This window comes from Gobio gobio (assembly GCF_949357685.1).
Source record: "Gobio gobio genome assembly, chromosome: 19".
Taxonomy (NCBI): Eukaryota; Metazoa; Chordata; class Actinopteri; order Cypriniformes; family Gobionidae; genus Gobio; species Gobio gobio.
In genome coordinates this window covers 32,738,740-32,766,335 of record NC_137112.1, presented here as the reverse complement: position 1 = coordinate 32,766,335, position 27,596 = coordinate 32,738,740, and the positions used below count along the sequence as shown (strand labels likewise).

Here is a 27,596-nt window from a genome sequence, read left to right as displayed (position 1 = left end):
TAACACACCCTCTCCATTCAGATCCTGCTGTGCGTTTCCTCAAACTGTCATGTCTTTTGTAGAAATCTGAGGTTGTCACAGACTTTTTGCATAACCCTAGTAATATATATTGTGTTGTTATATCCTGTAGATATATTACAGCTTGTTATTTGTTTGATTTTATAAGTAACACCAGCTAGAATTGATCAGAATGTGAATTTATTTAATTTTTTTTCTCAATTTACTTGAATGGAGTGTTTAGCAATGGATGGACTAAACGGACTAACACTGTTTTGTTCTGGGGCAAATATTGTTCCTTAGTAAGAACTTAATTACAGAAACTAGACACAAGTTAAATCAGAAGCATTAGGTTCTTTTGGGATATTATAGAAATAATAGCTTCAGCATGTTTGGTTTTTGTTGTGTACTATATTTTAAATCAAAGTAATTTATTCAGTTATTTTTTCTTTTTCATTTGCTGTTTGACGCTTGAATGACCACAGAATGCATTGTCCACAATTAACTCTGTATTGCCCCCATGTGGTGAAGTTGTCTACTGCAGTGTTTTGGACAAGTTAAACTATGCAGCCTAATTTGTGTTATTCTATCTAGCTTTACACATTCACACAAAGATTTTACATTGTCAGGTGTCGATGTGCCTCGATGTGTTCATATAGCCGATGTTTTGTGCCACGTTTCTTTCAGGATATTAATGCACACTATATCCACTCCATTACGATACATCTGGCCACATCTATCCCACATGTATCCTGCTCCAAAAGTTGATTTTATATTTGATCTAGTCATCCTTATTTAGTCTTTTCTCCTCTGTTCCCAATACCCACCCCTCCCCCCATCTCTGAGGACCCCTGACTGAGCTTTCTCCAATGTGTCGATGAGCCCCATTTAGTAGGTATTTCAGAGCACCTCTTTTTGCTCCTATAACTGCATGACAAGGGACAAGATCAGACTCTCCTGCCTGCGTTCCAAACATGAGCTGACAGTAATGATAATGATGACAAAACTTAATAAGTATCTTCAAACTTCTATTTTCAGTAGTCTAAATCAAATGTCATTAAATGGAATAATTAAACCGGACTTTTTGTCCTGTCTGCCTATAACTATATTTGTTAGTCTGATCTGCATGTCCTATGCACTATTTTCTCCCACGTCCTGTTGCATATTAAATATCAACAAATTTGACCCCACTTAAATTCGCCGATATGACTTTACGTGAAAATGTACAGTCATTGCATGACAGATTTTTTTGTTTGCATGCACTGCAACATCACCGACTCACGTCTGTCCAGCTTTGAAAGGCTTTAAGCCCAATATTACTCTAAATAATAGTGCTGTATTTATGCCTATAACTTTAAAGGGATAGTTCTCCCAAAAATAAAAATACCCCATGATTTACTCACCCTCAAGCCATTCTTTCAGATGAATACAATTGGAGTTATATTATAAAAATGTCCTGGCTCTTCCAAGCTTTATAATGGCAGTCAATGGGAGCACAAAATTTGAAGCCCAAAAAAGTGCATCCATCCATTATAAAAGTAATCAACACGGCTCCGGGGGGTTAAAAAAAAGGCCTCCTGAAGCAGACCGATAGGTTTGTGTAAGTAAAATATCCATATTTAAAACTTTATGAAGTAAAATATCTAGCTTCCGCCGGACCACCTTTTTTGAGTTTTGAACTGCAAGAGGCGTTACATTTTCTTCATAAGTTGAATATGGAAGGCGGTCTGGCAGAAGCTAGATGTTTTAAATATGGATGTTTTACACAAACCCATCGATTCACATTAGAAGCTCTTTATTAACCTCCTGGAGCCGTGTGGATTACTTTTATAATGGTTGGATGGATGCACTTTTTTTGGGCTTAAAATTTTGGGCTGCCATTCACTGCCATTATAATGCTTGGTTTGACCAGGATATTTAATAATATAACTCCGATTGTATTCGTCTGAAAGAAGAGTGTCACATAGGATGGCTTGAGGGTGAGTAAATTATAGGATCATTTAAATTTTTGGGTGAACTATCCCTTTAAGCATGTCCTTCATGTGCAGGCTGTTATTTATCCGTTCATGTACATATGAGCAATTGAATGCACTATTTTGCATGAGCTGTGTTGGGCCTTTTTTGCATGCTCTGTTGTTCTTGTGGTATCAGGTTTACAGTTAAGTTCTTGTGCAATGGGAGTGGCTGTAGGACAGTGCAATAATATTCTCTCTTTCTCTTTCTGTTGCAGGTGTGGTGCGAAACAGAGGAAGAGGAGGAGGAGCAGGAGGAGGAAAGTGAGGATTTAAAGGGAACTATTGCGTTCTGTTTGCAGGCTGAGCACGCAGGAACTCGTACATACTACTTCAGTGCAGATAGTCAGAAGGAGCAAGAGGAGTGGATCCAAGTCATGAGTGAGGCTGCCAGGGTCCACATCCCAGCCACACCCAGGTACACACACACCCACCTATAATACACACTGATTCACACAGAATTTGGTCCTGCATTCAAAAACAGCTTGACCCGTATGACTTTCTTTCTTCTGTGTAACACAAAAGGAGAAATGCTGAAAAATGCACTGGCCACTTTCCAATAAAGTGAGTGAGGACTGTTGAGCTCCAAAAATGCACTAAATGGCCCTTTAAGATCAGATAACAAGTGGATGTCTCTAATAAAAGCATAAACGGGGGCTAAAATGTTTAAAGTTTGTCCACTTTGACCACTTCCAGGGAAGTCGAAAACGTATTCGACTGGATTTTTTTTCGTAGTGTAAACGCTCATGTGGGCAACAGCCACAAAAGACCACCTACTCTACGCCTACACTCTAAAAAATGCTGGGTTAAAAACAACCCAAGTTGGGTTCAAAATGGACTAAAAGCAATTGGGTTGTTTTAAGCAAACCTTTAACCCAACTACTTGGTTTAAACGACCCATTCACTGGGTTAAAACAACCCAATTGCTGGGTTAGTCCATTTTCAACCCAACTTGGGTTGATTTTAACCCAGCATTTTTTAGAGTGTACTGACTTAATACGTAAACATTATGGGAAGCGTGCTAGCCAGACAGAATTTAAACTTTTGTTAGCTGAAGACCGACGATATAAAATAAAGAAAATACCTTTAATTAAGTTCTTATCATTTGCTATCTGCATGTCACATGACCAGTTTTGATGCAACAAAATGAATATGCAAATATGAAAGTGCAAAGGAGATATGAGAGCTACTGTAAAGGGGACAATTATAAAATGTTGGCCTGTTCATCAGGCAATGTAATGGTTTTAGATTTTTTTGATGGCTGATGCCAATATCTTAGAGAGCAAGAGTGACCTATATAAATCAAATATATGATATCACACTATTTAATTTAAAGATAATAAAAAACACAAGCATAACAGTTGCTGTAATTACCATTATATTTATCTTGCATAATATTTATTAAAATAACTTGATATAAATCAAATAAATCAATCTATGTGAAATGGAAATAAAAAAAACTCAAATAAAGACCTGGCAATGCTAATTTTACATACCACTACACTACAAAGGGAATATGACACAAGTAATAGAACCACATAGTAGTTAACTGGATATATAATGCACTATAGTTTGTAGTTGCTCATTTCGTGTGTATCTACTGACAGCCGAAATCAATTCACATGGCTTGGATAATTTGCACAGACAGACTGTCACACACAGTACATGCATTTTTCCGGTGCGTCTGCATGTCAGACAGTAGGTTCCCAATACTCTCAAAATAAAAGTCCCACTTAACGATACTTGTCAACCAAACAGTATAACTTATTGGCCAAAGCAATAACTTAAAAATGTCAAATATTGGCCGATATATCGGCCTTGATATTATACCGGTCGACCATTACTTACATAAAGTACACTTCATTCATAGAGAACAAAGAGATTTCAACTTTTTGGTTTTCACAGAAGATAAAAAGTCATAGGAGTTTGGACAGTCTTAAAAATATTATTCTTGTGGAGCAAGAACAGCAGATTGCAATATCCGAAGACACGTTTGATGAAAGTGTGCAGACAACAGTGCAGACAAGTGTACAGACAAGAGCAACAACTAAAAAATAGCAGAGATGGAATGCAAGAGTGTTCCTTATAAAACAACATTTCATAAATAATGATCAAAGGCATCGCTCTGTTTTATGAAAGTGTCTCACAGATGTTTTGTCTTTCTCTCTCCTGCTGTCCTGCAGAAATAAATCTGAGCCCATCCCTGCTGCGGATCAAAACGACATGGTAGCCAAACGACTGGAGCCCAACTCTCATGCGGAGAACAACGGGCAGAGGCCAGATTTTCATGAGCCTGTCAAACATGAGCCAAATGGAGTAGAGAGCAGAGACACCACACCCAGCACCCCAATGACCCCTAATATAGAGGGCAGGATGGGGGAGCAAGGAGGCCTTGCCCCCCATCACCCCAACGGTTGGGGTAACTATGGTCCTCCCAATGGTTCAAGGTACCCGTCTCAAGAGAATGTGAGGGACTTGCGGGACCCTCACGAGGAGAATGTGGTGATGCGGAGGGGCTTTGTGCCCAGGACAGCACCAGAGAGACTCGCCCAGAGGAAAAGCTCCATGACGCAGCTGCAGCAGTGGGTCAACCAGCGCCGGGCCTTGGTGCCTCAGGACGACGGCCCCAGGTGAGGTCTAGATTGGCTTCATGACCTCGTCCCCTTTCCTTCTCAGCAGGGTTATTATAGTTTGAGATTTTGAGGGTTTTTTGTTCAATGTATGATTTTGATTTTGTTTTTTTTGTTGTTGTTTTTTACTCTCAATCAATCTTTGTTAGATAATCTATAGTTTTAATATTTTCAGAGCAATTTTTTCTCTGACATTTTAGTTTATAATGCAAATAGATTGCAAAAACTAACATGTACGTGAATTTAAGTTCTTTTTGAAGTTTTAAAAAAAAAGTATTTTTAGTTTATATTTAATATATACTGGAGTAATGTGGATGCTGCCGAAAATCGCAGGAATAAATTACATATATTAACAATTTTAATAGACTTTGACCCCAAACTTCAGAACTGCAGTATATTTTTTATACAAATATTCATTTGTTTTTAATTATAATCACTGTACTTCTCAGTCCATCCAGGTACTACACAGTGAACCGTGGTATGCCAGCAGACTATTACAGCGTGTACGGCGGACCTCCGTATATGGATGAATATCCCCTCTACCCACCCGGTGTCCGACCCGAGAGCATCTGCTCCATGTCGGCAGCGTACAACCGACCATCTCCTCGCTGGACCGTGGAAGAGAGAAGGCGGTCATTACGAGATGGACCCATATACGGTCAAACACGAGACCCTCAGTGGATGATGGGACCCCAGGGTCCTGCCTATTACCCCCAGCTGGACTCAGCACAGAACTCTATGAGACGGCTTTCCATACAGCCGCGCTCACGGTCAGTCCCTCGCTCGCCTTCTTCCTCATCGGGAGGACCCTACTCTCCACACAGCTTCGCCTCACCCGCACGATCGCCCAGCGTCAGGTTTGATCGGGGACCCGGCCGACTAAGAGAGGAGGGTATTTATGCTGATCCCTCTGTCTATGGACTCCGGAGGTCACTGAGCTCGCCTAAGGTAAAGCACCTGTCAACCAAATAAGCATCCATATAGTGTAAACAATAACCAGAGCACCTCAACTGAAAGATTCTTTAAAAATTATTTCAGATTTTTACTGTTAACTTTCTTAAACTTTTTCATTCTTTATGTGAGCGTGCTGTCAAACTACTGTTAGTTTTTTCATAGCCAATGCAGCTCTTTCTGGCCACTTGCACAACAAAATATATTACTACAGAAATACATTTAATATGAAAATCCTGTCAAAATGCAGCAGGTTTTTCAGTGTCACATCATCCTTCAGAAATTATCAATGTTGAAAACAGTTGAAACCATGATGCAGTTTTTTCAGGATTCTTTGGTATTTATTTGAAAATAAAAATCTTTTTAACACTATAAATGTTTTTACTGTCCCTTTTGATCAATTTAATGCATCCTTGCTGAATAAAAGTTTTTATTTTAAATATAGTGTACATTAAGTATTATATACACTAAATTGCCATATTTAATTCTTGTTTTAGTATGATTTCCCTGGTGATCGTCGCTCTTACAGCCAAGGGATGTACCAATATAACTACCCAGCATCCCCCTCGCTCCACAGTAAAATGGTACGTCAACACTTTTAAGCATATGTGAATGTATTTTGCATGGTACAAGCCAATTACAGCCTTGCCAATTGAGAATCAGCAAATTGTGTAATCATGTAACTGATCATTTTGTATGTGCAATAGCTTGTAATTGAGAGCATGTGTAATTGTCTGTTCTTATGAGTATGAGCGTGATGCACTACGCTGTGCTGTGATTAGCGATGCCGTGACCAGCATGTGTGTGTCCTCTTCTGTGTCTCGGTCTCTGTCTCTCCATCTGATGCTTTTGCGTGCTGTATGCTGCTGGGTTTGACACACTGGGCTTTGCTGCTGCTTCACTGCACACATCAGGAGGACATTTTAGACGTGCAGCTTCAGAGGAACCTGGAGTATCTAGATCAGCAGGTAGGAAGCTTTATCCAACAACCACAACTGAGTTTCAATCCAGACAGCAGTTAGCTCTGTTCCAAAACCGAGTGAGCTACCCACCTAGGCAACATTTTTTTAATGAAATATTGCTGTATTATAAAGGATTTATCTGTGCACATCATTTTTTTATTTCATGTGAACTTTAGTCAAAATAGCCTCCCCTCCCTCTTTCAAACAAAATGTCTTCTCTGATGATGTGTTTACTGGTGTGAGGGCGGGACAACCTGTCACTCACATGAGATCACAGCAATAGCATTAGTAAACCACAACCATCCAATCAATTCCCAATGGACAAAATCAAGTCCCGCCCTACTTTTGTTTTTCTTCTTGTTTGAAAAGCTGTTTCTCTCTAATATGCCACAATAGTGGAAAAAAGATTTTCGCAACTTCCTTTTCATGCCGAATATAATTAATATAATAATATATATAATTTTGACCACATTAGAAAACTTTTTTAAACCTAGACATAAACTGAAGGTTTTAGGATTTTAATGCATTCTTGTGTGTTACAATGGCTGCCACGTGCGGGTGTCTGTTAAGTCCTTGAGACCATAGGGTGTCCGATTTGTCATTTTAGGTTTCTGAAGGGTGCTCGTGAGCACCCCTGTTGCGGTCGATATGCGTCCTCGATGCACACATTTGCCGAGCCCGCATTGAAGCGAGCTCCACCGCAGACTCATAGGAAGACCACAAGTTTTTAGGGTGCCATTTGGGACAGGGCCTTTATTTGGATGGTGCTTTTGTAGATGGTAGACAGAGGAAGCTCACAAAGTTTTCAAACAGAGTTTTGATTGTTGGATTCACATTAAGGACTCACTGATGTTTGGATGCCCACTTACAACATAAACAACCATGTCATAAATGTAGTCATGGTCCTTTCAAACATTTTGTAAAGCACCACCTCCCGCTCTCACTGTCTTCTCCTCCCTATATCCTCTTTGTGTCAGTTCTCACACTGATCTGAAAGGGTTTCTAATTTTATAACAGTTGCATGTTAAGTGCACAGCAGCAGCCGCTATATAGCTTCTTCGTTTTCACATTGGGAAGTTGTCACGGGGTTATATATGAGTCAAGAGTTCAACTATAAAAAAAAATGTGTTTACTCTAGCAGTGTTTTTTTTATATTTTGTTTATTAATTATCTTAAATATTTTTGTTAATTCTGGAAATGATTATTTTTAATGTCAAGTCGGGGAAGGATGCTAGAATTTTATTGAGGCATGTTGTCACACCTGCTGCTTTCAACATTGATTAAAAAAAAAGGTTTCTTCCGATAAATGCATTTCTTGCTATGTTGAGTACCATTAATCTCCAAGAAGACGTAGTCGTGGAACTAAAGAAAATGTTTTAATCAAATGAATGCAGCCTTAGTGAGATTATGAGACTCCTTTCAAAAACGACCTAAACGCTAGTGTGTACCTAATATAGAAAAGGACTTAATCGAAAATAAACCCACCTTGAGAATATTGACTGGAGTACAAAAAATGTGACAACTAGCCCCGGTCTCTCCTCAACCTGCTGTGAAGTATAAGTTAGGTTCCATCATATTCGGCCATATTCAAAGTCAGGCTTCTAGCCAGATGAATGATGGTTTGTTCTGCCCTAGATGACAGATGGTGATCACCTAATCAGCATGGTCACCAGAATGGTTGAACGTTCCTCTCCTCGAACAAAGTTATTCTCACAAGTAAGAGAGTTGAGAGTCCTCTAGAGAGGCAGGCTGCTGATCTACCTGGTATTCCTGCAGCACCAAACCTCATTTCAGTCTCTTTCAGGCAAAGTTAGGCTCAAACGAGGCTGTTCTGAGGCTGTGATGGAGCCTGCCTCTCTTTGTGCTTCCTGGTCGATGTGGCATGTTGGATGTCTTGATAGTGCTTTAGGTTTAAGTGATAGTTTTCAAGTTCAGCCATAAAAGTTAAGCCTCAATCTTCAGTTTCTCTTTGGCTTTTTTTGCTTTATTTATGTATCAGAATCCCACCATTTCCATCCTTGTTTGCCCAATATCACACCCTCCATTGTGTGGTCAATGTGTATTGTGTCGTCTTGCTGTTGTCCTCTGTCTATGCATCTTATCCATTCACATCGTCCAGCAAGAAAGCCATTGTTCAGTGTATAGCCTTCACACAGTGGGGCTTATCATTGACACAGCATTTTGGGATGGTTTTTGTTGCTGAATAATGCAAACAGCACGTTGCAATGGCAAACAATTTTTTATTTATTAAATAAATAAATAATTTATTTATTTAGAAAGAGTTGGTATTTATTTATTTAAATTGATCATTAATATTAATAATATTTAGTGCTGTCAAATCGATTAATCGCATCCAAAAAAAAAAAAAATATTTTACAAAATATGTCTGTGTACTGTGTATAATTATTATGTATATATAAATACACACATGCATGTATATATTTAGGAACATTTGTTATATTTATATATAAAATATTTATATTTCTATATAATATAAATTATATAACTATATATACAGTAGATACTTGCAAATATTTCTTAAATATATACATGAATGTGTGTGTATTCAAATGCACGTAATAATTATACACAGTACACACATATATTATGTAAACACAAACTTTTATTTTGGACAGCACTAATAATATTATATTCTATATATATATACAGGGAGTGCAGAATTATTAGGCACGTTGATTTTCTGATCATATTTTTTTTCCAGGCACATTTGACCAATTCCAAACCACAGTAATCCTAATAACTACTATTGATTTAGTATTTAATAATGTATAAGTGATATATAATTGTTCATGAAGGCTGGAAATGAAAATCACCTTATATTCAGGTGTGCAGAATTATTAGGCATGTTTTCTTTTACAGATAAATTCAGCCAAAAAAGAGATTTAACTCAGACTGAAAAGTCAAAAAGTATTAAATGCCCATGAGAAGGATGCAATACTAGACATTGCAGTTAAGGCGTGACCATTGGACAGTGAAATGCTCATTGGGTCAGCAGGATCTGACAAAAACAGGTGGTGAAGAAAAGACACCTGTTAACTGCAAAAGAATTAAGAATTAAGGTGAAGAATTAAGGGTGAAACCATCAGGAACCCTTTAGTCTCCAGCGCCACCATTTTCCAAAGCTGCAACCTACCTGGAGTCTCCAGAAGTGCAAGGTGTCAGGATCTCAGAGACTTCAGTTAGGTAAAGAATCCTAAAAAATGACTCCCACTAAATAAGAATCATAAGCTGAAGTGTTGTAAAATACATGAAGCCTGCTTTTTTATAGGCTTTATAGGTTTTATAGGTTGAGAATGACTCTTGAAGGACCAGCACCACATCCTCTAGTACCACTGTTTGAAGAATTCATCTTCCAGAATCTAGCAGTACGTTTTGGGAGTTCATTTTAGTCCATCCTGAAGTCCGTTTTGCAGAGATGGACTAAAAATGAACTCCCAAAACGTACTGCCAGATTCTGGAAGATGAATTCTTCAAACAGTGGTACTAGAGGATGTGGTGCTGGTCCTTCAAGAGTCACTCTCAACCTATCTGTCCATAAAGCCTATAAAAAAACCTTCTTCATGTATTTTACAACACTTCAGCTTATGATTCTTATCTAGTGAGGGTCATTTTTTAGGATTATTTACCTAAATGAAGTCTCTGAGATCCTGACACCTTGCACTTCTGGAGACTCCAGGTAGGTTGCAGCTTTGGAAAATGGTGGCGCTGGAGACTAAAGGGTTCCTGATGGTTTCACCCTTAATTCTTCACCTTAATTCTTAATTCTTTTGCGGTTAATAGGTGTCTTTTCTTCACCACCTGTTTTTGTCAGATCCTGCTGACCCAACGAGCATTTCACTGTCCAATGGTCACGCCTTAACTGCAATGTCTAGTATTGCATTAGTATTGCATCCTTCTCATGGGCATTTAATACTTTTTGACTTTTCAGTCTGAGTTAAATCTCTTTTTTGGCTCAATTTATCTGTAAAAGAAAACATGCCTAATAATTCTGCACACCTGAATATAAGGTGATTTTCATTTCCAGCCTTCATGAACAATTATATATCACTTATACATTATTAAATACTAAATCAATAGTAGTTATTAGGATTACTGTGGTTTGGAATTGGTCAAATGTGCCTGGAAAAAAAATATGATCAGAAAATCAACGTGCCTAATAATTCTGCACTCCCTGTATATATATATATATATATATATATGTTAAATATTTTTCATATTCAAAAGACAAATTTTCACTAATATTTCCATTTTATTTATTCTCTCTGGTTATAGGTGCCTCCATTCCATGATGTGTACGGTGACCTACATCCCACACTGAAGATTAATGAGATTGAAACCAGTGTAAGCTGATTTGTATGATCAAAGACATCATTCTTAGCGCATACATTTACAACTTTATAAATCATTGTCATTCGTACAACAGGCCCGTGAACTTTCATTTTGTCTCTATACAGAAACTACTGGGCCGCTTATGTGAGCAGAATCGTCTTGTGAAAGAGCAGGAGACTGTAGTTCATCGTTTGCGAATGGAAAAGGTAGGCTACATATATTGCTTTTAAGACCCTACCACATTATTTATTTCAAATTAAATGATATACTTAAACCATAAAATGTAAAAATACTGAGCCAAACATTACTTGAATGTCTTCTGCAATCTCCAGGATAGTCTAGAGGGGGTGCTGGTTGCCACACATCAGGAGATGGAGCTGTACAGGAACCAGCCGCTGGCCATGGAGAAACTTCAGCTGAAGAAGGAGAGTCTACAAAACAAGCTGATTAACATCAGAGGAGAGCTATCTCAGGCCTCCAGTGTAAGAAACCAGACAGTTTAACAGTTTTATGAAGAAGAAAAAAAACAGCACATAAGCAAAGCTAGTGTTGTTCATTTAAATACATGTTTAATTGTATGAATATTGTAGAGATTGTATGTTTAATTTTAAATCTTTGCATGTTTCTTCACAGGCCCTGACCACCACCCGAATGGAATTTGAGGCGCTAGAGGACGATGTGAACAGTATCCATGGTGACCTGTGGGAGCAGCTGAACGCTGGAGGGCAGGTATGTTGATTGCCACGTTTGTCATCATCATCAGCGGCATTCATGTTGTCAGCATTACTATTAGTTACTTGGATACCTTGAACTCTTAAAATACAAGCCCTTAATGACTTCTGCCGTCTTTTCATTTAGACAATCATTTATTCATGTGCACATGCAATTACCCATTTGCATCATGCATTCAGCACGATCATTTTCACATTATTGATTTACCTTTATCCAATGATATGGGCATTATCATATTTTTAAAAAGGTGACCTTGATGATACAGAATTTTATTGGTATACTAAATTAAGATCTATTGCAATTATCTATTTATTTGCTAGTAATGCAAATGCAAGGACTGCTCACATTCATTTGAATGGAGATGAATTATTTAATCAATAATTAAATGGCTTGTGATTCTCTTGTTAATTATTAATGAGAATAAAAAGCATTTTTATAATGAACCTGGCAGCACTATTCAATAATGCATGTGTCTTTTCTGTTTCAATGAATAGCTTGTCTAACAGAATCTCCTCTCCTTCCAGAGTGAGCTGGTACACAGGCACATTCAGAAAGAGTTCTGGAGGGTTCAGGATGTCTTGGAGGGGCTGCACAAAAACAACCCGTCTCGTGGAACGGACACGGCCAAACACAGAGGTCAGATGATCTCCTTATTGCGTGGCGTCACACATAAACTCTGCATTTTTTTTCTGCACTCAGAAACATTAATATTCTATTATTAAAGTCAGCATGAGATCAAAATTCAACCTATTGTTTTTATAAATGCAAGTTTCACTTATTGTGAATGATTCATCCATGCATATATTTCATTTTGTAAAACTAGTTTGTCATTTAATCAAAATGTCATAACCGGATTTCCGGTGAAACTTCAGACTTCTCTCTGGTGACATACGCCGGATTTTTTCAATAATTTAGTCAGCTTAAACCCTGCACCTTTCTTACAATCAACTGAAAGCTCACATTCAGATCTGCCTCCATCCAATCAACAACCAATGGATAGAACCAAGTCCCTGCCCTCCATTTTTTTTCGACAATCTGTTTGTACTCTATTGTACATCACAATATGGAAGAAAAGATCTGCTGTTACTTGCTACAACTTGTGACCAGTGTTGGGGTTAGTTATTTTTAAAACTAATGCAATAAAATATTTTGTGGAAGTGAGATGAGTAAATACATTTTCACATTTAGTCTAGAACTACAATAACCATCATGTTCACATTGCGCACACAACACCTCTACACCTTTACTCCCGATTTCTCCCTACATGGGGACAAGAAGAGGTGTCAGTCAATAAATGGGAAAACAAAGTAACAGCATTACTTGTTTGAGTAAGTAATTCAAATACTCAAAAGTTACTTATAATATGTTACCCCTGTCACTGCCTGAGACACTGAGACAACCTGTCGCTCACATGAGATCACAGCAATAGCAAACAATAACGATTCAATAAAGTCCCGTCCAACATTTTACTTGTTCGAGAAGCCAGTTTACTCGGATATACATCACAAAAGAGAATAAAAAAAGTATTACTACTTCCATTTTATGTCGACTTTAAAGGAAATACTCAATACAATAAATCGGAAATTATTTTATTTTCTGTATAGAGCTGCAATTTTGTTGTGTAGTTTTTAAAACATTGTGTGCCTGCTTTTGCAGCTATCCTGTGGTGCTGTAATACCAATTGTGTGTGCATTTTGAAACAGGCTTAGTAATTGTGAAACAGAGTGCAAGAGCAACGTCATTTGTTTTATGATTTAATAATATTTTATTGGAACGCAAAAGCAGCTAAGTAGAGCACATTACAGGGAAGAATATTAGGTTAGTTATGATGTCCTGACATAGGTCCTTAACTCCATTATCTGTCTCTGTCCCCAGTAGCCAGTGGGACATCCGGCTCCTTCAGCACAAACAGTCCTGCAAGTCCCTTGAGTTCAGTGAGTCTGACGAGCCCTCTCAGCCCCTTCTCTCCTGTCCCTGGCTCTCAGGCCTCTCCCACTAAACAGCTGGCCACGGAGGTATTTTACACACCATTATTCTTTAATGAAAGACACTGTTACTCATTACACTGTACAGAAAACACTACTGCAGCATATTCTGTAGAACCAAATCATTTCATGAAAAAGGGGATATTCAATTATTCAGTTTCCCCTAATTAAATCAAGTCTGATCATAGGACTTAGCTTTTGCATTCAATTTTTGTTTATTAAGGACAGCATGATTTGTTCCTTATTCACAATAATTAATATTTGCTGTAGCAGGCTCATTTAAAGAAAACCCCTAACCATAGTCAAATGCCATGGAGTTGTGGTAATAATTTAAAAAGACTTTTATTTTGAAAAGATTCTAAAATAGAGTGCGGTTACGGAAGTAAAAATCTCATTTATTTTGTCCATAGTGAAACAATATCTTATAAATCTTAAAAAAAAACACATACAGTGAGCTACAATTTTGCAAGTTTGTTAATCAATGGTATATGCTTTTGTTGGGATTGCTGTTAAATACACACTCTTGTACCTTTGTCATAGCTGGTTGTTTTGCCCCATGGCTTATAACTCCTAAACAAAAAGTTTGAAAAAAATACTTCTGAAATTAAAGTCTGCTAAAAATGTGGACGGGCACTGATGCACTTTATTAGCTTGTTAGCATAAGATAAAGCATTATGAGCTTGATCGGGAATTGAATAAATGTAATTGAATGATGATTAAATAGCCTGATATGGGATTTAAAAACTATTTCTGTGTCTAATACCTGTTTTCTGGCTGTATGATTCTGTTTTTTGTTGTTACTTAGCTGTAGTAACTCTTAAACGTTTGGTTGTGCGTGTTTGCTAGTATTCATAGGCGACCCACTCCTACAGTGATACGCTACCAAAATATACCCAGAGTTTAATGCCTTTTCTGGCTTCTAGCACGCACCATTTATTCCGAAAAACCAGCCCCTGACTGAACTGCACATTTTCAGACTTCAAATTGTAGGTCACAAAGGATTTCCATGTTAAAACAAATGGCCTGAGCTTTTTAAATTAATTCCCAGTTGCCTTTGCTAGCAGTGATTTGTCGAAATTGCGAAGTACACTTGTGGGTCGTGTGCAGGTCAGTGTTGCTTTGCGTTTGTGGTGTGGGATCCATGCCTATATGCTTCCCATGATTCTCTCCGCGCTCCACCTGGCTTAGTCGCTCCTGATGCACAGCTCTCTCTCTCCATTCCTTCCCTTCTCTTCTCCTCCCTGCATTTTTTTCCCTTCTGCTTAATACCTTTTCTATCTGTATCTTTTACTTTCTGTTCCCCAACTTCCTTTGTTTTTGTTTGGTTTTTTACTCTCCTGCCTTTCCATCACAGGAGGTTGGTCCTCCGAGACCTCCACTTCCTAAATCTTACCAGCCCCTGGAGTCCTCCCAGTCTTTTCCCCCCTCCGTCCCTCCCCTGCCCTTAGACAGCAATGCCTGGCTGCGCAGTATGGGCCCCCATTCAGGCATCCACCAGGAAGGCTACAAGGACGACGAACAATTCCGCAGCAGAAAGGTACCTTAGGAAGGTGGTCACACTACCAGAACAAGGAATCATACTTCCACTATGTCCATTTCCATCATCATTATTGCAACGTCGACAACATCTCACTTTCACTCTCGCTCATTAACTTCCCTTTCTTTCCGCTTCACTATTTCACTTTATACCATCTCTGTTTGCTTTATATAATTTTGTCGTTTATCACTTTATCTCAAACCATACGGCATCACAATATAACATCTGTTGTAAGACATAGAAAACATTGGAATAAAAAAAAATCAGATAGAGTAGCTTGTCTTCCATTACAATTCCCATTTTCCCCTCCAACATGTGTGTGTGTGGTGGCAGACAGCTTAAGTTCCCTCATATACAGACTTGTGTAGTTGCACCATTTCTGTCCTTTGAACCCATTTTATTTGTGCTTGCTTGTGTCAATGCTAGTGTTGCATTTATCAGTACTGTGGTTTTTAAAAATGCTTCCATTGCTTTAACTCACAGCTGTATTCGCCCAAGCAGCCTCACGCTTTTACAGGCTGCTATTCATCATGCTATTGAGCAACCTATAGAAGCCCCCACTGTGCCCCATGCTGACTGTTTTTTTTTGCATACTTTTTTTCCTGTATGCTAAGAAAACTTTTTGAATAATGATCTGCTAAAAGTTGTGGTAAATGGGGGGTGGTTCTGTGGGAAATTAGCAATCCCGTAAATTCCTTTAGGATATTTTTACTAGGGTTTATATTTGCTATGTTCTGTTCCAGCACAACTACAACTCACAGGGAGAAAAGACCAGCAACTATGAGACAGAGCAAGACCGGCTATCCAACCAGAATAAAGGTAAGAAGTTTAATCTTGACCTTTCTTGAGCATGTAAAGTTGGGTGTACATTTGGAATATTAATATTATTGTTTTATTGACCTCAGCATTATTAAAGTTTCATTATTAAAGCATTAAAAAACAATGTTTTTTTTTCTGTACAGCAGTACTAAATAGACCAACAATTTAAGAACAATTAAAAAAATATAGACCAATATTAAAAATATACAAATTGCTAATCTAAAATCTCATATTATAAAGCTAAACTCTTAATAAATTCTAAAATGCTTATAGAATGGCCAACTGAACAACCTAGAAACCAACAAAATGTTATTGCCTTACAATGGTCTAAAATATAGTTTATATTTAACTTTTTCCTCGCAGTTGGAATTGTTCCACCCAGGACCAAGTCGCCTTCAGAAGAAAAGAACAATTCTGATGCCGTTCATCGGAGAAATGGGAAGGTGTCCAACGGTCACATTTCCAGGGTAGGTTAAATTGTTTATGTAGTAAAAATGTAAAAATTCTTCAACAATAGATATACACTTTATGATAAAATAGAATGAGCTATAAAATATAGCAGGTCCCATTAGTTTTATCAACATGAGTTACAGATCCAAAGGATGTGTTTAGATTTTGTATGAATAGGACTAGGTGGCATTACAAGTAGTCTTTTATAAATACATCCTGTAATGGTGTTGGATGTGTGTCCCAGGAGAGGCCAAAGAGTGCGGTGTTTCCTGCAGAAGTGAAGTCGAAAATGAGTGTGGAAGAACAGAACGAGAGGATACGAAGAAACCAGAGCAGCTCTGTCAGAGACAAGAGGCGCAGCCTTAACCTCTCTAGCAACCAGCACATCGATGGGTTCAAAACCTCAACTAATTACAGAGTGGTTAGCGTCATACTCTTAAACATCATGACTGAAAGACTGATGAGTTAATGCAAGTCTAGCTGGTTACCAGGTTCAAAGAAAGCAGTCTACCCGTAATATGAAGCTTTACCTGTAAATATGAAGATACATTTCTAGCTCTGACTGATTTTAAATCGTAATTTTGGTCACCCCTGAAATGGGTCATACCATTAACATCACTGTTGAATTACGCTATAAAACTGCGCTCATTCAGGGACGTGATTTTCTTGTATTGACGAAGAACATAATGTTTTTAATACATATAGCATGTACACAGTTCCGTTGAATGATCAAATTTGCCCTCTTTAATGCTGTTAAAATGAATGTATGAGGCAACTGTTTGCTGAAAATACCCTCAACTTAACACTGAAATAGGAGCGTGCAGTTTATCTGTCAATTGCGCGTAAAAGTTGCATTCATCACTATAATATTATGCATGTGTAGGCCTATATACAGTATATATATATATATATATATATATATATACTGTGTAAATTCATCTATTGATTCTACTGAACACATCTTCAGTGATGTTCCCGGAATCATTGGGTGTTTCGGGTCTTTCAACATCGTACACCCTCATCCAGGCGACCCAGCTGAGGCTGATCAGACCCCAGCTTGTGTCCAGTTGGCGAATCTAGCTACTTTGCCCCCATGGATCTCCTCTCTTGAGCCATATCCATCTTGAGGCTTTCTCTGCTGCTTCGGTGGTGTTGTAGATGGCTCTTCTTCTCCTCCCTCCATCGATGCCTAACAGACGAAAGGCTCTGAATAGGGATCGGGCTGCAAAGCCCCTGCTTCCGACCTCGATTGAAAGACACCTTGCTCTCCATCCTGCATGTCGACACTCGCTGACCAGCCCCTCATACTTGGCGAGCTTCCTTTCAAAGGCCTCTTCCAGGCGATCTTCCCAAGGGACTGTTAGCTCCAACAGAACCATTTGTTTGGTGGACTCAGATAAGAGAACAACATCTGGTCTTAAGGTGGTGGTAACAATGTGGTTGGGGAACTTGAGTTGCTGCTCCAGGTCCACCAACAGCTGCCTGTCCCTCGCAGTGGCCAAGATGCCTGCAGATGTTTTTGCAGCTGGTCTTGGCTGCTCTCCAGCTCTGATGAAGGTGATGGCTTTCTTGGAGAGGCGGGAGTGCTTGGCCCACTCGACTCTTGCAGCAATGGCTTCAGCGATGGCCTTCAGCACCTGGTCATGTCTCCACCTGTACCTCCCCTCTCCCAGTGCCTTTGGGCAGCAACTCAGAATGTGCTCTAGTGCTCCACACCTGGAGCACAGTGGACATGCTGCTGACTCCACTTTGCCCCATATGTGACGGTTTGATGGGCTGGGAAGCACATCATTTACCGCCTGCATGAGAAACTTGATCCGCTGTGGCTCTGCCTTCCACAGATCCGCCCATGCCACCTTCCTCTCGATCACGTTTGCGATATATATATATATATATATATATATATATATATATATATATATATATATATATATATATATATATATATATATATATATATATATATATATATATATATATATATATATATATATATATATATATATATATATATATATATATATATATATATATATATATACATATATATATACATATATACATATATACATATACTTCACAGTCTTTTCACAGTCAGTATCATTATTTCTGTTACAAATATTCAAATGATCACAGAAGTACTGGGATAAAAGTCTATAGTTCAGATATAAACACTGATGTCTATAGAATCAATCAAAATAGAGCAAATCACCTTTTGAAAGTAACTTGACACTTCAAATATAGATTGTATCAATTACATTACATAGGTTACTGTTAAATAATATATATGTCATTGAATCATTCATTCAAGAGATCTGTTCAAAAATGATTAATCCAGTAATGAAACAATTGAAGTATTTATGAATCATTCATTCAAATTTTTTTTTAATAATTAATTCAAATTAAAGAAGTAGATCAAATTAAATTAAAGTTTTTAAATTATTAATTTAAATTATTTAAACATTTGTAAATAGGCTGCAGCAATTAATCATTTGTCAGAAGCTGACAAATTCATGTTATTTTGTTTAGTTTTCTGTTGAGAATTGTGTGATAATTGTGATCTCTGTTTGAAATGTAAAAAAAAAAAAATCATGATCCTCAATTTATTATATGTAATCAGATGCATATGTAAAATAATGCAATCATCAACATTAAACAAAATGTCGACCCAGAACGAGTGATAGGACTTTGCAAGCATTACGGGTGTTGATGGATTTGATCTACTCAATCTATGTTTTGATCATCCTTCTGAATCTGATCTGGATGTTGTCTTTGACAAAAACTTGATTTTCTCAGCTTTTTGCTCAAAATGTTGCTTTTTTTTTTTCATGAAACTTACCCACATTCGAGTGTTGATAAAAAAAGAATACATGATAAAATAAAACAGAACAAAATATAACATTACAAAATATATAGAATAAAACAAAATATTCTTGCAGCCATGAAACTTTTGTGAAATGATCAAAAAAACTGGCGGTAGCTGTCAACTTTTTCTAAAAACACTGGCGGGGAAAGAGAGTTAAATAAATTGCTAAATATATTATTGATATATTATAAATCTAATAATAATTAATACATTAAACTGGTTCTATAAAGTATATGCTTAAAGCAAGAAGTGATGTGCCACTGGTGTAAGACACATACAATTAATTAAAGTTTAATAAAAAAAATTTGCAGTGTACTTAAGTCATTCTAAGCATTGAGCCGCGTGTTCTTGCCGTTATCCAGGTGCGGAGGAGAGTAACAGCTGATGAGGTGGATATTAAGGATCTTGAGGCAGCCGTGAGGGGACAAGGTGTGGAGTCACCCAGGCAGGAAATTGCTCGCCTGCGACGACAGGTGGAGCCTGAACACTATGACCTGGATCTCAACAGAGAGGTTAGAGGTCACATGGCAACACTGCATTGCACTTTTTGTTACATCGTACAGCAATTTTACAGTCTATGCAAGAACATTTGTGTCATTGTTTCTCCAGTTGTCCATGCCGGATAAAGTCTTGATCCCAGAGCGATACTTGGACATTGAGCCCAGTACACCGCTCAGTCCAGAAGAGCTCCAGGAAAAACAGAAGAAAGTTGAAAGAATTAAGACACTGATTGCCAAATCAAAGTATGATGCACAACATTTTCTCATTCACTGCACACCAAGTAACCTTCATTCTGTTTTTGTTCTATCTGGTCCAAACCCATTTGTTGTTATGCCATAAACCATATGCAGCACTTGCTGTACAACCTGGGACTGTCAAACTTTTAAAATGAGGTCAAGATGTGAAAATACAAGTATAAAAACACACCATAAAATACAAATTTTTACTTTTGTGTTCTTTGGAAAATGTAACCCGTTTGGAACAACATTGAGTAAATAAAGATAGAATTTCCTCTTAGGTAAAATCTTGAAAACTTGAAAAATACATCTTAGGATATTTATCTTCTCTATTGTATATTAATGGCTGATCTGTCTTTGCTCCAGCCTGCAAAATGTGGTGCCAGTTTTGGACGGGCCAGTGGAGGGACCCAATAACCCAGACCAGCAGCTTCATGAGCAGGAGAAACGCATCGAGATGTCCTGCGCGCTGGCCGCCGAGGCCTCCCGCCGTAGCAGGCTGCTCTCCGGTGAGGAAGTCTGCCGCCCTGAGGAGCCTGGCAAACTGTGACCCCAACTGTCTGATCACTGTCTGACCCTCATGCCCTTCTAATATCACATGCTCCTCAATGCACACTTCACCACACTTCAGTGCTGAGGTTGCACTTTAATTCTAAACACTTTATATATACTATTAGATTTATTATTTTGCAAAAGGAAATAATATGATTTATTTTTATTATCTCAATCTGCATTTGCAACATATTAATGAAGTTTTTAGATGACATCTAGATGTGTGAGCTCTGCACTGAAGCACACTGTCTAATTCCATTTAGATTCACTGGAAAACTGCTCTAGAGTTTAATGACTATGAATATATTCAGGTTTGCTATCTTTACTAAATCGTTAAACTTAAGAACACATGAATTGAAAAAGGCAGAGAGGACAATTTTTTATATATATATATATATATATATATATATATATATATATATATATATATATATATATATATATATATATATATATATATATATATATATATATATATATATATATATATATATATATATATATATATTGAATTTAACATGCCTTTGATCTCATTTGCTAGATTAAGATTTTTAGCCAAAATACACCAAAAAAAAAAATCATGCTAATTTTAGGATCATGCATTGGATGTTCCTTCATAGTTTTCTTTCATTTTATTCCATGTTTTTTAAGTCAAAAATACAATTAGCATGTATTCATTTGGTGTGGCTCCGTGAGAGGACAGTATATGATCACCTCTCTGTCCCACAAATCCTTTTTCATTTGCTTCATGGCATACATTTCTTTTGATATTTCCCCCCCATGATTCCACTGCATTGCAGCCAAGTGCGTCCCCAGTCCCCCTGCCTCCCCAACCAGCCTGGTCCCTCCCCCTTCTGCTGAGTACTCTGACTCCTCCCACATCATGAAGGTGTGAAGGTGAGTCCCGCCCACTGCACAACAATCCCCGCCCCTTCCTTTCACTCCCAGTTCCTTACACAAACTGTTTTCCTGGTCCTATTCATTACTGTCTTTGCTTTCTTTTACTTTCTGTAGATCTAGAAATATAAAGGCACGGAATATCACATTTACACCTCCCTGTTTTGCTATTTTTCTAAAAGAAAGAAATTCAATTCTTGATCTTGATTAACTCCATATTTATTCCAGGATTTGTGGCTACTCTACAAAACCTCCTGCAATCGTGTTGACTGGCGTTCATTCTGTATATTTTGCATAATTTCCAACAAACAAGTTTTGACACAGAGAGTAAACAGACTAACAGTAAACCTAAAAGCTGCAATCAGCTCATGACATTAATAGTCAGTGATGATGAAAAACATGTGATAAGAATTTTGAATGGCTTGGTGTTTGAAATTGCACATTTGGAACATGTTGATCCTATGATCAAACAATACATTTCTCCTTTCATTAAGGAGCATTTTCACCTGCTATAATCACATGGAAACCAGATGCTGATATTTTGTCTACAGCTGTGAAATTGTGAAATTTTATTAACTGCTGGGTCAGAAACAAACTCAACATAAGAATGCAAATGTTAAACCAGATGTATTGCAAAAGTGCAATCCCGTTGAATGTATTTAACTTTAACTGCCATTTAAGCCTTATTATTCAAGTAGCTATAAGCATAAACATAAGTCAACTTAAACCAAATAGGCCCTGCCACAAACAGTGTGTTTAAAGGGATAGTTCACCCTGAAATGAAAATAAAGCCATCTTTTACTCACCATGCTGTTGTTCCAATTCCCTATGTCCTTCTATCTGTCTCGGACCTCAAAGGCAGAAATTAAAAAAATAGTCCTGCACACGCTCCTTCATATAATGGCAGTGAATAGTGACCAGGTTAAAACATTACAAAAATGCTACAAAAGTATCAAGCAATGATACAGTGAGACGTGCGCCATATATGGAAAGTGTTCAGGAGGCATAGTATAAGGTTTTGCTTGAAAAAAAATGTTTTATTCAGTCAAAATATTGAGCACGGACGTTACTCTGCGCGCGTTCCTGTGAGTGCGTGCGAGCCACCAGCAGGCGCTCATGCTTACTCGCACTGTTGTCATGGTACCCAGGATAAGCACACACAGTCACACACGCATGATTTTGAGAAATCAGGCTCAATAGAAACAAACGTGACTCTTGTCTTTTCTATAAGGTATATGATAAGAAATAATTCAATAATACTAATAATAAGGTAAACCTTTTTAAGTGAATGTTGTGTACCAGTTGTCATGACAACATAGCGTGAGCTCCTGCTGACAGGGACGTGCACAGAGTAACGGCCGAGCTCAGTATTTTGACTTAGTAATATGGTTTCTTTCTCGCAAAACCTTATAGTATACCTCCTGAACACTTTCCATTTATGGCGCGTGTCTTACTGTATCATTGTTTTTTCATTGCATTTAAGCCTGGTCACTATTCACTGCCATTATATGAAGGAGCGTGTGCAGGACAATTTTTTGAGGTTCGAGAAAGTTAGAAGGACATAGGGCATTGGAACAACAGCAGGGTGAGTAAAAGATGGCTTTATTTTCATTTCAGGGTGAACTATCCCTTTAAAGTAACTCAGTGGTTCTCAACCAAGGGTCTGGGGCTCACTAGAGGGCCTCGGCAAACTTCAAGATGATTGTATTTTGAAAATACAAAAGTATTAAAATAAGCCAAAACAACTAAAAATATAAAATATTTATTTTAAATCACACCCTAAACAGTTTTTTTTTTTCATGCACATTCAATTAAAACATTAAAATCTTGTAACTCACAAGGGCATTTTTATAATGAATAAACATTTTTCTAATTAAGCCAAGCTCTAAAATATTTTATTGGGTAGAAATTATAGCAGTAAAATATAGTTTTAAAAATCCTTATCCTTAATCCTTAATCACGAAAAACTTGCCTGCAGATATTATTGTGGACAACAGGGGACCTTGGAGTCAAAAAGGTTGAGAACCACTGATCTAATTTGACATTTTTGCAGCCGCTATGCATCGTCAATATGCCCTTTTCCCCAAACCGACACTGTGGCCAAGTGTAGACAGCATTGGATGAGGTTGCCATTTAAGACAGACTCATTCTTTTCAAATTGTTCCTCCGGCATGACCATAAATGACCTGAAAAATTGTCTGTATATGAAGAGAGTTTACACTCATGTACACTAATGTTGCCCCTAGTGACAGCACATACTTTTGTTGCATTTTAAATTACTGATACATTTTGTCAGATTTCTAAGTATTTTCTATCATCATTTACTCTCATTGACGCCATGTATGACTTTCTTCGGCATAACATAAAATTGTCCATACAATGAAAGCCAATGGGGTTTAGTCTTTTGACTTTCATTGTATGGAGAAAAAAAAACTGTTAAAATTTTTTTTCAAAATATCTTCTTTTCAGTTCAGCAGAAGAAATTAAAGCCTCATTCCAATTTTTGTGCATATCCGATTGAAATCCGGAAATTGAATTGAAATGCGTGTTTCGAGCTACATTCATATGTGGTTTGAAGTCCTATTCACATTTCTGGAAATCCATTTCAGTCTGACTGCTCTGATCGGATTTCTCTTGGTTTATGGGACTTTCTCACACCAGTAAAACATAAACGTAAGACGTTATTATTGGAAACAATGTTGTGTTGTTGCAAATTGCCGGACGAGCAGAAAATGACAATATAAGGAGACATGTTTTGAAACTGGCTGAGACGACAGCACGGAATAAAGCCACGCGTACCAGCCTCATACGTTTCTGCCGCTGCCTCATAGCAGTAGTCCAGCGCAGCGGCTATACATTGTCATGTTGTAAATAAGGGTGCGTTCACACTTGTAGTTCGGTTCGTTTGGTCCGGACCAAAAAACAAAAACAAAACATATAGTCCTGGTCCGCTTAGCGTTCACACTGGCATTTTTAACAGCGAATCTAAATTTACCGTACCAAAGGCATAGGGATACGGTCACAACATGATTGGTCGGCTTTAATGACGTATATTTCGCGACGGAGCTTGCTTACCGAACATTCAAAACAATGCTGTGTGCTGGATTAAACGCGATCATTTTATGCGTGTACATATTTTATTTTTACCAGCTGAGAACTCACGAAGAGCTCATAAAGTGTTCAAAACATTCAAAACAGCACCAGGATTTCTGCAATGCAGAAACGAAGATCTGCATTGATGAGGCACTTTACCTACTCGTTGCTCCACGTTTGATCTCTACTCATTTTGGATACACTCAAATCAGCTGACGTGTAGCGGCATCTTGTGACAGCACGTGCTGTTTTTGGTTCGTTTACCAGTCTTTGGTCCATGTTGCGTTCATATATCAATCAAACCGCACCTGAGTTCGTTTGGAAACGGACCGAGAACCATCTTTTTATCGATCTCGGTCCGCTTGTTTGGTGCGCACCAGGGTTCGTATGGCAGCATTCACATATGTTCAAATGAACCGCACTAACCGAGCAGTTCCAGGGTTCCAGGGTAGGCACTAACCAATCACACCAGGGTTCGTTTTAATCGAACCAAACATGACAAGTGTGAACCCTTAGACAACATCTGTATTGCAAACCCCTCTATGTTGCGGTTGTTGTTTTTGGCATATACCTACCAACGCAACATCATTGCCATAAAAACCAATGCAGAGATTCTGGCAAGCTAAAGAGCGGCATGGGACACACACACATCGGATCTGAACAGTTGCAATACACAATGTGGACAGTCAATAATTTTAGATCAGATTCCAAATGGATTTGGACTGACATTGTGAACGTAGCTTGTGGACTGACAGTGATACAGGTTTCGACCAACGAGTAAATGATGACAGAATTATACATTTTTTTATACAGAGTGCATTTCTGGCCTTGCTCAAAATGTTGTGTTTGTGTGTGAAAATCTTTCAGCTGAAGTTGAAACATGACAGTCTCTGACAATACTTTTGTTCTCCTCTTCTCTTTTCTCTCTCTTACCTAACATGTTCCCAGCTCAAGCTCTTGCAGCTGTCAAATTTGACGATGAGCCCTTCTGAGTGTCCAGCAGACAAAGAAAAGATGGAAAAACCCCCACTTTAACACCAAGAACATATGTTTTGCCTTTGTCAAACATTGTATTTCTTTTGATTACTTGCACAATATCACGCAGAGAAATATTTCAAAATGTTTGGACGTCTGCGGAGGGCTGTTCACAAGCTTATCTTCCTCCACATCTACGCGCACTCTTCGTTCAGAGTGCGTAACCCACGGCAGAACTACGTAATTGAATTAATCAAATGTTTTGACTTGGTTTCGGAGGATGGCAGTCGTATTACAAAAGCTACAAACTAGCCAGGAAGTGGACGATGTTTACAGATTCATATCTGCTCTCGGTCACATTACAGTGATTAGAGTACACACAGCAAATTCATGCTACAGCTGCTCAGGGCGGATTCTGCAGACACAAGCACGTTCGTGGCAGGAAAGAGCGCGATAGGAGACCGAGATGCGACCAGAGGAAAATAGCCATGCTTGAGAAAGTTGTAAAAACCAGACCAAGGACTACAGCAAAGTTGTCAAAGTTTATTTGCAAGTCATCATGAGAGAGATTTGGAACCGCTGTTATGATCATTTTATTTTTTTGATTGACCACAAGGAATATGAACAGAACCCAGTTGGAACTTGGAACAGTCACAAACTGGGGATGAATCCGTTGTTGTTTTGATCCAAAGGATGTTGTTGATGCAAGAAGACTTGGCATTGGGCACTTCCCCTCCATCAATTTTAAGGCCAGACTCACTGTGACTCCTCCTGGCCTCCTTCTTTCCTTTCCCACAATCCTCTCCGGTTTCACTATAGGACTTGAGAACCCTCTACCCGTCAGCATTGCAGTCTCTCAAACCATTGTCAGGCCTTTACCGTGTGTATCTATAAAGAAAGCATATATATTGATATGACTATTACTCTAATCTTTGCATCAAAGCCATGTGGACTCATCATAGTGCTTTTACTGCTAGGACAGTAGCTACCAAATAATGGTACCTAAATACTTGTGAGCGTGTGTGTGTGTTAGATTAATGAGAAAAGAAGCTGAAACATTGGAAGTGTCCTTAGAATTGTAAGTCTGCTTGTTGAAACGATACGTGTTCATGCAGGGCCAGCAACTTGCATTACAGCCTGTATATACTGACGTTAAATTATGTAACCTGTTGCCCCAACAGAATATCAAAGCCCTTATTTGTGGATCATTGTGCCATTTAGAGATTCATTTGGCTTTCTTTTCTGCTGTGGCACAGTTATAGTGTAAATACAGATTGACATGGAATTAAATGGAACGATATTTTGGATTATTTTTCTATCACTGGTAATTACCTCTGTAATCAAGCAGTTTGATTATAATGTATCGTAAAGTAAAGAACAATTTGCCAAACTATATAAATCTCCTGTTTTGTACTTCGATCTTTCACCATATCGAAACCTCTGAAATGCCATGCAAGTTGTTAGCCCATACTGTGCTCTCTGCTTGTCTTTTGTTTTATATATATATATATATATATATATATATATATATATATATATATATATATATATATATATATATATATATATATATATATATATATATATATATATATATATATATATATATATATATATATATATATATATATATATATATATATATATATATATATATATATATATATATATATATATATATATATATATATATATATATATATATATGAAATCAGTCTGTCTTTGGTCTAACTCTTGACTAAGCACTGGCCCCTGCTTGTATATGAGATATTTTGTGAGAAATTGTTTGACAAAACTGTTCTTATTCCAAAAAAAGAAAAAGAAACCCTGAATCGAGCTAAAAACACAGTATGAGATCTGTAAAAGATAGTCACGTTTCAGAGAAGCAGATTACTCATCATCACTTTTAAGCAAAAACAGCCCTGAAGGGGAAGACAGAGATCTATTTTTATCCTTTTTCAGAAAGAGAAAAACAAGATCAATGCATTGCATATTTTTCTATGATGTATAAAACAAGGGTTTGATTGGTTACATTTATAAAATGATTAAAG

General features: G+C 37.7%; 1 protein-coding gene across 16 annotated transcripts in view; it reads left to right on the top strand.

Moving 5' to 3' along the window:
• Positions 1–26,957, top strand: part of plekha6 (pleckstrin homology domain containing, family A member 6) — an 88,147-nt gene extending 61,190 nt beyond the window's left edge. For 5 of the 16 annotated variants that reach the window (XM_079844765.1, XM_079844761.1, XM_079844762.1 and 2 more), the window contains 20 exons: positions 2,312–2,427; positions 4,193–4,639; positions 5,089–5,587; positions 6,088–6,174; positions 6,505–6,558; positions 10,846–10,914; positions 11,028–11,108; positions 11,235–11,384; positions 11,536–11,631; positions 12,159–12,270; positions 13,510–13,649; positions 14,974–15,156; positions 15,900–15,975; positions 16,339–16,442; positions 16,670–16,846; positions 19,654–19,803; positions 19,901–20,034; positions 20,395–20,537; positions 21,381–21,477; positions 25,519–26,937. In XM_079844765.1, the coding sequence (XP_079700891.1) occupies positions 2,312–2,427; positions 4,193–4,639; positions 5,089–5,587; positions 6,088–6,174; positions 6,505–6,558; positions 10,846–10,914; positions 11,028–11,108; positions 11,235–11,384; positions 11,536–11,631; positions 12,159–12,270; positions 13,510–13,649; positions 14,974–15,156; positions 15,900–15,975; positions 16,339–16,442; positions 16,670–16,846; positions 19,654–19,803; positions 19,901–20,034; positions 20,395–20,537; positions 21,381–21,475 (2,913 nt within the window). In that variant the 3' untranslated portion in view covers positions 21,476–21,477; positions 25,519–26,937. Of the gene's footprint in view, positions 1–2,227; positions 2,428–4,192; positions 4,640–5,088; positions 5,588–6,087; positions 6,175–6,504; positions 6,559–10,845; positions 10,915–11,027; positions 11,109–11,234; positions 11,385–11,535; positions 11,632–12,158; positions 12,271–13,509; positions 13,650–14,973; positions 15,157–15,899; positions 15,976–16,338; positions 16,443–16,669; positions 16,847–19,653; positions 19,804–19,900; positions 20,035–20,394; positions 20,538–21,380; positions 21,478–25,518 lie in introns of all 16 variants that reach the window. The other 11 variants (XM_079844763.1, XM_079844760.1, XM_079844756.1 and 8 more) reach the window with 9 other exon arrangements.
• Positions 26,958–27,596: the final 639 nt, after the last annotated feature.